At 44.1% G+C, this 14,914-nt stretch overlaps 1 protein-coding gene across 1 annotated transcript in view; it reads left to right on the top strand.

Annotated features, from left to right (window-relative positions):
* The window catches only part of LOC124555565 (proclotting enzyme), a 431,375-nt gene that overhangs the window by 352,761 nt on the left and 63,700 nt on the right, over window positions 1-14,914 (top strand). Inside the window, exon 8 of the mRNA XM_047129523.1 lies at window positions 3,276-3,550. Within this exon, the coding sequence (XP_046985479.1) occupies window positions 3,276-3,550 (275 nt within the window). The remainder of the gene's footprint in view (window positions 1-3,275; window positions 3,551-14,914) is intronic.

The raw sequence follows: 14,914 nt of genomic DNA, 5'->3' as shown, positions 1-14,914 counted from the left end.
GTGTTGTACTGTCGGACATGTGCGACAAAATAGACACTACTCGTGATGAAGCAGCTACTGCATTTGTAGTTTGACAAAATAAACATAAACAATGGGACAATAGAATGGTCCAAATGGCTCTGAGCACTATGGGACTTAACTTCAGAGGTCATCAGTCCCCTAGAACTTAGAACTACTTAAACCTAACCAACCTAAGGACATCACACACATTCATGCCCGAGGCAGGATTCGAAGCTGCGACTGTAGCGGTCGCGCGGTTCCAGACTGTAGCACCTAGAACCGCTCGGCCACTCCGGCCGGCGGGACAATAGAATAAAGAAACAATTGCATCACACGTGCTGAAGCATTAATAATAATAATAATATAATTAATATAATATAATTAATATTAATAATTAATATAATTAATAATAATAATAATATACAGTGAGACGGAAGGATTCATGATTGCAATACAGTATCAAACAATAAACACCAGATATTACAGCAAGCATATTATTAAAGATCCCAATACTACAGCAGATAAATGCAGATTTTTGCAAACAACAAATAGAAACAGTAGATCACATCACAAGCGGATGTACAATACTAGCAAATACAGAATATCCCAGAAGACATCACAATGTAGTAAAAATAACACGTCAACAACTTGCCATACATCATAAACTAATAAAACAACACGTTCCCATATACAAGTATGCACCACAAAATGTACTGGAGAACGATGAATACAAATTATACTGGAACAGAACCATTACAACAGATAAAACAACACCACATAACAAACCTGACATCATACTCACCAATAAAAAGAAGAAATTAACACAACTAATCGAAATATCCATACCCAATACAACAAATATACAGAAGTAAACAGGAGAAAAAATTGAAAAATGCATCCAACTGGCTCAGGAAGTCAAGGACATGTGGCATCAGAATAAAGTTGACATTATATCAACTATACTATCAACTACAGGAGTCATACCACACAATATCCACCAGTACATCAACGCAATACAGCTACATCCAAACTTATATATACAACTACAGAAATCTGTAATTATTGATACATGTTCAATTACCCGAAAGTTCCTAAATGCAATGTAACATATACCGTACAGTTAAAAGGAAGTCACGCTTGATCAAGGTCCGCGTCACTTTCCATTTTTGACCAGACTTAACGTCCTGGAAAAGAAAGAAAGATAATAATAATAATAATAATAATAATAATTATTATTATTATTATTATTTTTATTATTATTATTATTTTTATTATTATTATTGTTATTATTATTATTATTATTATTATTATAACAGTAATAATAATAGTAACTGACTGCAGATGGCAGCGCCGCGTACGTTAGATGTGTGTGTTTTGGCTAGATTCATGCGTTTGTGCACACGTAGTGCTGTTTTGCGACATGAACCCATGGAATGTTATTGACATTCTTGTCGAACTATTGCATAGCGACTGTTGTGTACGTACAACAGCGGAAATAACTGAAGATGAGACAAAGTGTGCAGCATTCCTGCTGGACATAATTGATCAATGGAAGGCGTCGAAAGTCACAGAAGAGAAAACATTAGACATCAACGAGCTCACACCAGGCTCCCTTCAGAATATTTCGTTGTACCATCTCCTGATCTATACCTAGAGTTGACCTCTGATAAGAGTACGATTCTGTAGTTTTGGTACGTCAGATAAATGACGTAGTAAATGGCAGAGTTGTCGATAGTACTAGTAGAACGGAGAGGGAAAGAAGCGTAAATGAATGACTCTGAGAGAAAATAGGAGACGAAGACTTTCTATTGTCTTTTTGTTTGTTTGGTAATTTGTGGCACATAATGAGGACCGCGGATCATTCAGTGTTAGTACAATGTGTATTTTATATCCTTACAGAATATAAGTTGCATTTTGAAGTATTAAAAATTAACTGATCGCGTAACTTCTGCGTTTTTATGTAAGCAAAGCAGTTACTTTTCATGCAAGTACATTTTACATGGACAGACATAAAAATATATATACAACGATAGTTGTTATTTTGTACACAATACAATGTCGTTCATCATGATCAAAGGCAGTAGTCTGCCGGCCGGGGTGGCCGAGCGGTTGCCGGCACGGTAGCTCAGCGTGTTCGGTCAGAGGGTTAGCTGCCCTCTGTAATAAAAAAAAAAAAAAAAAAAAAAAAAAAAAAAAAAAAAAAAAAACTGAGTTAATGGGTCAACGACGAACTGAAACGGGTGTCTTGCGACGCCCGCCCCGAGCAGATACAACGAACGAAAACGAACAAAAATAAATAAATAAATAAAAAATCGGTTCTAGGCGCTACAGTCTGGAACCGCGCGACCGCTACGGTCGCAGGTTCGAATCCTGCCTCGGGCATGGATGAGTGTGATGTCCTTAGGTTAGTTAGGTTTAAGTAGTTCTAAGTTCTAGGGGACTGATGACCTTAGAAGTTAAGTCCCATAGTGGTCAGAGCCAGTAATCTCCTGTTATTATTGATAGATGTGAAATCTGTTTGAGTAACAAAGACATATTTTATGTAGGTTTGGCGAAGTATTGAAGCTATGATGATATATTTTTGTTTTGCTGAATTTTTTATTATTTTACCTTTTTGTTGACGAAATTGTGTTTTCTAACCCTGTATGATCAATCTGTATTGTTTTCTTTATTTCTACTACAACATCTCTCTGTTGCATGTTGAAAATCAACAATTTTCGAACAAAAGCTGAATTAAGCGTTGCAGTTCCAGTTATGCTATAAATATTGCTCATTCTTTAAGCGACAGATAGGAGGATAAGTATGTAGAACAAAAATGTCCCATGATTTACCCGGTCCTTTATACAACATTACTCAGTTTCTAGATGGTTCTTCGCTTCCGGTATGTAAAGGAACGAAGCGATCGTTATGAGGTAACACCCGACAGGTACGCAACACACCCAGCATACAGGTAATGTGGGTTCGACCTTAATTGACCAAAGTCACTAGGAAAACTACAGTAGTCTACACTTACTTTGATAGTCTACAGAAGCCTACTGTAGTTTTACAACTCTGTCTATACCTATTTCGTCCTGAGATACGTTGTAGGGAACATACAGTACAGCAGATATGTGAAAATAGGGCGAGCTGTTCGGCTAGTTCGAGTGTGGTATTTTAAACTGTGGACCGGGGTTGTCTGTAACCTTGTGTGGAATTTCAGCTAAGATTGCTAGCTTGGTCAAAACAATAGAGATGACTGGAGCTGGAAACTGCAAGTGTACATTTGGTGTTGGCAGGGCAAGCGCGCGCCAGGTGCAGGTGACGCTGGGCGACTACGTCATCAACTCTGCGGTGGAGCCGCTGCCCGCCTACACGTTCGGCGTGCGCGAGATCCGCGTGCACCCGTACTTCAAGTTCACGCCGCAGGCCGACCGCTTCGACGTGGCGGTTCTGCGGCTGGACCGGCCGGCGCCCTACCTGCCGCACATCGCGCCCATCTGCCTGCCCGAGAAGGGCGAGGACTTCCTGGGCCAGTACGGCTGGGCCGCGGGCTGGGGCGCGCTGCAGGCCGGTAAGTTCAACACGAAGGCAGCTAACGTGGTGCAGTCTCCACCGATGAGCCAAATTGTTGTAACTACTTGGTTAACAGCGTGTTGGTCCAATCTTAGGAACGCAATACAGCAGCGATTCTGTCTGGCACGGATTCGACAGTTAGTAGGTTTCCAGAGGTATGTGACACCAGGTGCCTACACACAAGTCACACAATTCCCATACGTTGCGCACAGGTGATTTGTGTGTAGGGAGCTGGCACCCGATAGTGTCCCAACTGTGTACCATCGGATTCATATGTCAGGCGAATTTAATGTCCACAACATCAAGGTAAGTTCGTTATCACGCTCCTCAAACCCCTGTATCACGATTTTGGGCATTATGGCACAGAGAGTTACCCTGTTGGAAGATGGAAATGCTATCGGGCAAGATACCCATCACGAAAGGATACAGGTGGTCCACAATAATCTTCGTGTAGTCCACAGCTGTCATGATGCGTTAGATAACTACAACAGGACCCACGGAAGGCCACGTGAATGTCCCATATGCATGATGCTCACCCCACCAGCATGCATTCGTGGCGCGATGCATGTTTTGAGCAGCCGTCCACATGGATGACAGTGCATCTGAACACGGCTGTCTACCTGGTTAAGAAGAAACGTGATTCATCCGAGCAGGCGACACGTTTCTACTGATCAATGGTCCAATTCCATTAGCCTGTGCCCACTGCAATCTTTATTGACGATGTCCTTAGGTCAACATGGGAACACATAGGGGTCGTTGGCTGCCTTGTGTTCAATAATGTGCGCTGAACGGTGTGCTCTGAAACACTTCTGCCAGCACCAGCATAGTAATCTTTCAGCAGCATAGTAATCTCACATAGCGGGCAAGCTTCTGCCTTCCACGTTCTGTGACGAAGCGTGGATGTCCAACACCTTATAGCCTACACCTGGTTTCCCCGTTCCCCAATCGTTTCCACAGAGTCTCACAACAGTAGCTCGTGAACAACCTACCAGCTTTGCTGTTTCCCAGATGCTCATTCCAGGCACCAGGCCGTAACAATCCGCCCTTTGTGAAAGCTGCTTATGTCGTTGGTTTTCCCCATTTTCGAACGGTATCGTCGCTATCATGGTTCCCCATTTTTCCCTACTGCGCTTATACAGCGTGAATCAGAACTCTACGGATAAACTTTCAGAGGTGATATTATAGACCAAAACAAGAATTGTCTTGGTAAACACGGTCTCTAAAATGCGTATATTTAGAGTTATGATCGCTTGTTCTTCTTCGATACTGTGAAACACGTCTCTTCTAATGAAAGCTTTTTGCTTTCCGTATTTTGCGAGCAGATAGTGTAGACCAAAACAAGAACACGATGTCCAGTAAGCTTGGGCTCTAAAATGCTCTCAGTTATCACACGCTACTGCGGATGACGGGAAACGTAGTGCTATATATTTTTATTGTGTTGTTACAAATGTCGTCTCCGTAGCCATGCGGAATACTCTGTTTCTGTCTCCGTACTGCAAGGGGTTGTTCCCTCATGGAATATCGGAACGTGGCGCACTCACAAGGGAAACATCCACCAGCGCGTCACAGATGTTGCTCATCTTTCGCACGACTGTCGTACCGACATACATATGGCAAATGTTGCTCTTACACGACGCGCTTCTCAAGCGTTTTCGAGAGATGGACATTAAAATTTTTTTCAAGCCTGTTGGAGGACCAGTCGGCGAGTAACGACGTTAGAGCAGCTGGTTAAGGTGGCAGTCTGTAACTGTCATGGTGCGGTCGAGTCTCATCTTTTTTCTAATATTCCACCAAACCCGTGTAACTCTATAATAAAATCATGCTTCTTTGGAAAGGAGAATAATAATGGTGATAATCATTATGGTTATTTCGTGGCGAAATTTAATAGAGATGTAATAAGTAATCGTGATGAAATCAACATTTATTTATAGCAACATTCATGCGCGTACCGCATTGATGTCACACCGGCTCCCGCTATACCTCCATTGAATCATATACACTGAATCTGCATGAATGTATCAGTAAATAAATATTCATTTCATCACGATTCCCAAATTATACCTCGCCGCGAATGTACCGCTATGTTTGTCATTATTAATATTTTTTATTATTGTTCCTTCCCAAAGAAGCATGATTCGTTGTAGTGATACAAGTGTTTGGATAAAGACAAGGGAAAATACGATGAATCTAATGCAGTACGGGCAGGCTTCTACCCTGCCGACTAATCCGGTTCCAGTAACTCGACTGCTGGCGTTCTCGCATGAGTTTCAGTAAGTCCGTAAAAAGTGGAACCTCGTTTTTTCGAAAACGCTTGAGAAGCGCATCGTGCTAGACCAATATTTGTTACATATAAGTATGTACTGCAACTATGCGGAAGATGAGCAAATCTGGTGACCCGTTGGATGTATGGTTTCCTTGTCAGCCTCGTGCGAAGAACTGAGGAGCTGCTACAGTGTGATGCAGAGTGACAATTATTGAACTATATTTTTAAAAACTTAAATTAGTTACAAACTACGGCGTGCACACACTTTATTCAACATGTGACCATCACTACAGACTTTCGGATTTGTTGATATGCCTGCCATCGTTGGCGATGATGTGGCGCAGACGAATAGCGAAATTCTGCATGACCCGCTGAAGTATCAGAACATCCATGCTGTCGATGACATCCTGAATGGCTGTTTTCAGCTCAGCAGTGGTTTTGGGGTTATTGCTGTACAACTTATCTTTAATATAGCGCCATAAAAATGAGTCGCATGTGTTCAGATCCGGAGAACATGCCGGCCAATCGAGGCCCATGCCAGTAGCCTCTGGGTACTCCAGAACCAGAATGCGGTCCTCAAAGTGCTCCCCCAGGGCATCAAACACTCTCCTGCTTAGATGGAGTCGAGTTATGTCTTGCATGAGCCACATCTCGTCGAAATCAGTCACTTTGGATAATGGGAATGAAATCATCTTCCAAAACTTATGAACTGTGATTGCTGTGTTCGGATGAGGGCTGAGTTGGCATCCCTTCGCTCACAGCTGCAAGCGGCGCTGACTTCGGTCGCGCAGCTTGAGGCTGTTGCCAATGGGCACCACTGTGGGGAGCCGGACTTGGGTATCACGGGGATATCAACCTCGTCCCGTCTGTCCCCAGATCGGTCTGCCGCTGTGGTTGCCCCGGTTGCTGCTCGCAGTGGGGCTGAGCCCTCGCCTGTGGTTGTTTGGGAGGTCGTTCCAAGGCGTGGCAGGCAGCGAAAGACGTCCCCGGAGGCAGATCACAAAGCCTACACTGTGCGTCTGACAAACAGGTTTCAGGCACTGTCTCTGGCTGAGCCAGATGCAGCTGCCTGCCCTGTTTCAGAGGGTGATTTTCAGTCTTCAAAGTCCGGGCAATCACAGAGGGTGGACTTATTGGTAGTTGGGAGCTACAATGTTAGGCGCGTTATGGGGCCCCTTAGGGATATGGCGGCTAAGGAGGGGAAGAAATCCAGTGTGCACTCCGTGTGCATTCCGGGTGGAGTCATTCCTGATGTGGAAAGGGTCCTTCCGGATACCATGAAGAGCACAGGGTGCAGCCAGCTGCAGGTGGTGGCACATGTCAGCACTAATGACGTGTGTCACTTTGGATCTGAGGAAATTCTCTCTGGATTCCAGCGGCTATCTGATTTGGTGAAGGCTGCCGGTCTTGCTTACGAGATGAAGGCAGAGCTCACCATCTGCAGCATCGTTGACAGAACCGACTGCGGACCTTTGGTGCAGAGCCGGGTGGAGGGTCTGAATCAGAGGCTCAGACGGTTTTGTGACCGTGTTGGCTGCAGATTCCTTGACTTGCGCCATAGGGTGGTGGGGTTTCGGGTTCCGCTGAATAGGTCAGGAGTTCACTACACTCAGCTGGCGGCTACACGGGTAGCGGAGGCTGTGTGGCGTGGACTGGGCGGCTTTTTAGGTTAGAAGGCCTCGGGAAAGTACGGGTTGGGCTGCAATCTCAAAGGGTGCATGGCAAATACAGGACGTGCTTGGGTCAGGGAACAGTCGGAATTGTAGTTGTAAATTGTTGTAGTTGTGCTGGGAAAGTCCCTGAGCTTCAAGCGCTAATAGAAAGCGCAGAAGCTGAAATCGTTATAGGTACAGAAAGATGGCTAAAGCCTGAAATAAGTTCTGCAGAAATTTTTACGAAGTCTCAGACGGTGTTGAGGAAAGATAGAGTAGGCAGAATTGGTGGTGGAGTGTTTGTGTCTGTCAGTAGTGGTTTATCTTGTAGTGAAGTCGAAGTAGATACTCTGTGCGAATTGGTATGGGTGGAGGTTATACTTAACAGCCGAACTAAGTTAGTAATTGGCTCCTTCTACCGACCCCCAGACTCTGATGATATAGTTGCGGAACAGTACAGAGAAAATTTGAGTCTCGTAACAAATAAATACCCTACTCATACGGTTATAGTTGGTAGGAACTTCAACCTTCCCTCGATATGTTGGCAAAAATACCTGTTCAAAACCGGTGGTAGGCAGAAAACATCTTCCGAGATTGTCCTAAATGCTTTCTCCGAATATTATTTCGAGCAGTTAGTCCACGAACCCACGCGAATTGTAAATGGTTGCGAAAACACACTTGACCTCTTAGCCACAAACAATCCAGAGCTGATAGAGAGCATCATGACTGATACAGGGATTAGTGATCACAAGGTCGTTATAGCTAGGCTCAATACCGTTTCTTCCAATCCACCAGAAACAAACGCAAAATAATTTTATTTAAAAAAGCGGATAAAGTGTCACTAGAAGCCTTCCTAAGAGACAATCTCCATTCCTTCCGAACTGACTATGCAGATGTAGACGGGATGTGGCTCAAATTCAAAGATATAGTAGCAACAGCAATTGAGAGATTCATACCTCATAAATTGGTAAGAGATGGAACTGATCCCCCGTGATACACAAAACAGGTCCTAACTCTGTTGCAGAGGCAACGGAAAAAGCATGTGAAGTTCAGAAGAACGCGAAATCCCGAAGATTGGCTAAAATTTACAGACGCGCGAAATTTGGCACGGACTTCAATGCGAGGTGCCTTTAATAGGTTCCACAACGAAACATTGTCTCGAAATTTGGTAGAAAATCAGAAGAAATTCTGGTCGTATGTAAAGTACACAAGCGGCAAGACGCAGTCAATACCTTCGCTGCGCAGTGCCGATGGTACTGTTACCGACGACTGTGCCGCTAAAGCGGAGTTATTGAACGCAGTTTTCCGAAATTCCTTCACCAGGGAAGATGAATGGAATATTCCAGAATTTGGAACACGAACAGCTGCTAGCATGAGTTTCTTAGAAGTAGATACTTTGGGGTTGCGAAGCAACTCAAATCGCTTGATACGGACAAGTCTTCAGGTTGGTTCAAATGGCTCTGAGCACTATGGGACTTAACAGCTATGGTCATCAGTCCCCTAGAACTTAAAACTACTTAAACCTAACTAACCTAAGGACATCACACAACACCCAGCCATCACGAGGCAGAGAAAATCCCTGACCCCGCCGGGAATCGAACCCGGGAACCCGGGCGCAAGTCTTCAGGTCCAGATTGTATACCGATTAGGTTCCTTTCAGATTACGCTGATACAATAGCTCCCTACTTAGCACTCATATACAATCGCTCGCTCACCGATAGATCTGTACCTACAGATTGGAAAATTGTGCAGGTCGCACCAGTGTTTAAGAAGGGTAGTAGGAGTAATCCATCTAACTACAGACCTATATCATTGACGTCGGTTTGCAGTAGGGTTTTGGAGCATATACTGAATTCAAACATTATGAATCACCTCGAAGGGAACGATCTATTGATACGTAATCAGCATGGTTTCAGAAAACATCGTTCTTGTGCACGAAGTAATGGCCGTTATCGACAGGGGATCTCAAGTTGATTCCGTATTTCTAGATTTCCGGAAAGCTTTTGACACCGTTCCTCACAAGCGACTTCTAATCAAGCTGCGGGCCTATGGGTGATCTTTTGTGGACTGGCAAGTCAGCCAATCCAGTAGGACGGGAGGCCGAAGGGCACGCGTTTAAGCTTACGCAGGCTGGCGTGATGTCTGGAACAGGTCAAGGTCTTATAATAGCAAAAATGGTACGTAGCCTCTGGAATACTTAACTTTAATCCATAATTGGTGAACATCGGTCTGACGGTACATGCATCACAAGATAAATAGCAATTGATTATGGCGCCTTGCTAGGTCGTAGCAAATGACGTAGCTGAAGGCTATGCTAACCATCGTCTCGGCAAATAAGAGCGTAATTTGTCAGTGAACCATCGCTAGCAAAGTCGGCTGTACAACTGGGGCGAGTGCTAGGAAGTCTCTCTAGACCTGCCGTGTGGCGGCGTTCGGTCTGCAATCACTGATAGTGGCGACACGCGGGTACGACGTATACTACCGGACCGCGGCCGATTTAAAGGCTGCCACCTAGCAAGTGTGGTGTCTGGCGGTGACACCACATTATCGTCTCAGTCGTACGACTGGATTCGTGATTTCCTGTCAGGAAGGTCGCAGTTCGTAGTAATAGACGGCAAATCATCGAGTAAAACTGAAGTGATATCAGGTGTTCCCCAGGGAAGCGTCCTGGGACCTCTGCTGTTCCTGATCTATATAAATGACCTGGGTGACAATCTGAGCAGTTCTCTTAGGTTGTTCGCAGATGATGCTGTAATTTACCGTCTAGTAAGGTGTGGGATCCTTACCAGGTGGGATTGACGGAGGACATCGAAAGGGTGCAAAAAAGGGCAGCTCGTTTTGTATTATCACGTAGTAGGGGAGAGAGTGTGGCAGATATGATACGCGAATTGGGATGGAAGTCATTACAACAAAGACGTTTTTCGTCGCTGCGAGATCTATTTACGAATTTCAGTCACCAACTTTCTCTTCCGAATGCGAAAATATTTTGTTGAGCCCAACCTACATAGGTACGAATGATCATCAAAATAAAATAAGAGAAATCAGAGGTCGAACAGAAAGGTTTAGGAGTTCGTTTTTCCCGCGCGCTGTTCGGGAGTGGAATGGTAGAGAGATAGTATGACTGTGGTTCGACGAACCCTCTGCCAAGCACTTAAATGTGAATTGCAGAGTAGTCATGTAGATGTAGATGTAGAACCACATCTCGTCGAAATCAGTTCACTTTGGATAATGAGGATGAAATCATCTTCCAAAACCTTCACGTACCGTTCAGTAGTCACCATGCCATCAAGCAATATCGCACTGACTATTCCGTGACTGGACATTGCACACCACACACTCACCCGTTGAGGACGAAGCGAGTTCTCGATCGCCAAATGAGCATTCTCAGTCCCCCAGATGCGCCAATTTTGCTTATTGACGAACCCATCCAAATGAAAGTGGGCTTCGTTGCTAAACCAAACTGTACCACAATACTAATTCTCATCTTGCCCTGCGGCCAGCTATGCAGTATGGACGTCTTAACGCAAACCGTTCAGAAGTTATGACGATTGTATAGGTTGGTTATAATTAAAGTTAAGCTTTCAAACCGCTGTAGATATAAAACTACTGGTAAGAATGACATCAAATTGCAACGGAATATTATCGGAGAAGGGGGAAAACGTATGGCAGAAGGAAAATAAATAGTTACAACATGTAGCAATAGAAGGCACTGTAAGCATCATAATTTAATAGTAGTCGACTACAAATGACAAATGAATCATACAACAATGCCGAACTATTTAGTGAGCATGGGTACACAGGTGTGATATTGTTAGTTACATGAGCCCATCCACCACGCAAGGTCATACCACATTGGATGGGAAAAATCGGTTTTTAATTGTACTGAGGCCAAAAGCGCATGGAAAGCATCTCTCACATCGGTTATTAATTATCCTGAGGGCAAAAACCGCATACAAAGCATCAATCAAAATTAAATCGAATTATTAATTTCTGTGTGACTGGCGCAAAACTGATCGAAGTGTTTTCTGGGTCACGTTCAGAATGTGTTGAGCAATATGTGCCTTCAATGCAGCTAAGTTTGCAATCGGAACACTGAACACAACATCTTTCAGACAGCCCCACAGTCAAAAATCACACGGATTAAGATCATGTTATCGGGATGGCTAGGCCCTAGGAAAATGGCGGCTGATAATTCTAGCATTTCCGAAATGGCACTTCAGCTGCTGCTTAACTGGATTTGCAATGTGCGGAAGTGCGCCATATTGCATAAAAATGATCCCATCCACACATCCACGCTGTTGGAGAGCTGGAATGACGTGGTTGCGCAAAAGACACTCATAGCGCTTACCAGTGACTGTACAGGTAAGAGGACCGGAAGCACCAGTCTCTTCGAAAAAATATGGCACTATTATAAATGATGCCGTAAACCCGCACCACACAATGAGCGTCTCAGGATGAAGTGGTACTGGTTGATTTGTGTGCGGATTTTCCGTTGCTAATATTCGACAATTCTGTGTATTGGCACATCCTGTCAGATGGAAGTGGGATTTGTCTGCCCATAAAATCTTTCACGGCCAATCACTGTCCTCTTCCATACGAGCAAGAAATTCGAAGGATCAGGTCCCTCATGCTGGCAGGTCAACAGGAAGCAACTCGTGCAAATGGGTAATTTTGAATGGCTAGCAAAGAAGGATGTTTGGTAGGATTTTACACACTGTGCTTACAGGTATGTCCAATGTTCGGGCAATTCTCCGTGCACTACACGTTTGCACACCACCTCTCGTCTCCTCCAGTATTGCTGTGGCCACTGCTTCCACTGACGTCGAATCAATTCGTTTCCTCCCTTTCCAGGTTGGACACCAAAAGAACTCGTCTTTTCGAATTTCCAAATCATTTTCTCCAGATCCACGGCAGTCATCGGACCAACGCCTTTTTTCAAACCCTTCTGAGTCCGGAACTTCTGCAGAGCGGAGTGTGCACAGTCATAATTCTTGTAATACAGCTTTAGAAGCAGAGCGCGATCCTGCATTGAGACAGTCATGACGAACGTCGCAGACGCGAAAGGAGCCAAAGCCGTGTACCCGGCGTGTTTATACCAACTTCAATGGGTCGTACGCATTCTGACACATGCAGTGCCAACAATTGATAAATTTTCAAACTATTTTTTTCTTCTGCCAAACATCTTCCCCCTTCTACGATAATATTCCGTTCCAATTTGACGTCATTCTGACCATGGGTGTTATTCCTACAGCGTTTTGAACTTTAAACTTTAATTATAATCACCCTGTATTTCATGTAGTTCAATAATTGTCACCTTGTACATTACTTACGATTTTCAATGCCGGCATAGTCGACCCCGGAGCGTTGTGTGCTGGCCAGGTGTCTGTTCAAATTTTGCGTCATTGATTATGGATGAAAATCGAATCTTGCACTCATCACTCATCAATTTAGATTCTTACGCTGTGTACTAAGGCCGATTTAAGGTCCAAGCAATATAAGCGGGCGTTCGGGGCACGAAGTTGAGTGGGGCGCCAGAGGCGCCCCTTGTGAAAAATGTGTGCATAGAGTATATAGCAATTAGTAACGAAAGCAACCTACTCCTCGCTCACTAGATTTAGGCTTATTTTTAAAGGTTTCACTAAGATCCCATAGAAAGGAAATCCTTGTCTACGGCATGTCACTTGTGTGGAAGAATGGGGCGGGGGGGGGGGGGGGGGGGACGCGAAATGATATGCCTCTTGTGTGGAAAAATGGAGGAGGTTAGGTGCGACAAATGAAATGACGCTTGTGTAGAAAAATGGGGGTCGGGCACAATGTGATGTGTCGCTTGTGTACAAAGACGGGGGAGGGGGGGAATATGTTTGTGTCATTTATGAGGGAAAATGTTCTCGGAATGGCACTGATTGCGCTGCTAGTATAGCAGACCCACTGTTTTATTTCCAGTGTATGGAACGCATTCGCTACATGCAAAGACATGTTTTGCATTTCTTACTAAACCTTCTGAGATAATTTCTGCATTCAGGTACAAAAATGAAGGTTACTGCAGGTTTACCATATGTATCCAAATCAGAACTGAATGCATTTCTCCAAACAAATTGCCTTCTATTTGCCGTAGTAGTAGCCTACATTAAGTAAATTTAGATATATTATGAGAATGTCAGTAGCCGGGTTTGATGAAATAGCTGGCAATAGTGTTCATATACGAGTAGTTAAGAGCTGATTGATTGTGTTGCTGTAATTGCATATACTATATTTCATTTGGACAAACCATGGGAAACTATGATCGAGATAACTGGATCTCGTGAACTCATCTCGATCATATTTTTTCGTAGTTTGTCCAAATGTTTCCATATAACTGCCTATATGATTCCTACTAAAAAGTGCATGGACGGAACCTTATCCTTACCTTGCGTGTATCAAAATTTTTAAGACCAAGTAAATTATTATATTTATCATTATAGTTGCTGTTTTCTCTGTTATTTTGATTCTGAACGGCCTCAATAGCTCCTTATTACTGGTATATTTTCATTGTAGAAGCTCTGCTGTGTTGTGACGTCTTCTACGACAGTATGTTATTGACAAACATGTTGTGAGGCTCCTCTTCAAATGGCTCTGAGCACTACGGGACTCAACATCTTAGGTCATAAGTCCCCTAGAACTTAGAACTACTTAAACCTAACTAACCTAAGGACATCACACACATCCATGCCCGAGGCAGGATTCGAACCTGCGACCGTAGCAGTCCCGCGGTTCCGGACTGCAGCGCCAGAACCGCACGGCCACTGCGGCCGGCTGGCTCCTCTTCGTTTGCTCAGTTTGTTGATAGCTATTATTCTTCTCGTTGTCGATGATGGATTCGTTTATAATTTTCGTTATTTGTTAATCGCTTTGGAGACGTTCATTATGTACAATGGCTTGAAATGCCCCTGTTATTTTAGTCTATTCTTTGTCATAAGCTATTAATTGAATTGTAGTGACAAAATCATGCCACGGGCTTCGATTAAAACTTTAACTTTCATGACTGCTTCAGTTTTGGGTGACATTCCCTACTTGTGAATTACTGTTCAGTAGCGTTCCGACCGCCGCGCGGTCTAGGGCGCCTTGCCAACGTTCCCCGCGGCTCCCCCCGTCGCAGGTCCGAGCCCCTCGGGCATAGGTGTGTGTTTCGTCCTTAGCGTAAGTTAGTTTAAGTTAGATTAAGTAGTGTGTAACCTTAGGAACCGATGACCTCAGTACTTTGGTCCCATAACACCTTACCACAAATTTCCAGATTTCCAATGACCTCAGCAGTTTGGTCCAATAGAAAATTACCACAAATTTCCAAAATTCCTCCGACCGAGTGTTCGCGACCGACCACATCTGCAGCCTCCACTTTAACGACCGCTGCGATGGCGCGCGCTCAAAACCGTGGAACAGTGAAACTCATTGGTGAGCCCAGAGATGCTTA

The sequence above is a fragment of the Schistocerca americana genome, chromosome X (assembly GCF_021461395.2).
Source record: "Schistocerca americana isolate TAMUIC-IGC-003095 chromosome X, iqSchAmer2.1, whole genome shotgun sequence".
NCBI lineage: Eukaryota > Metazoa > Arthropoda > Insecta > Orthoptera > Acrididae > Schistocerca > Schistocerca americana.
The sequence above is the reverse complement of the archived record's forward strand: the minus strand, read 5'-3'. Positions and strand labels throughout refer to the sequence as shown.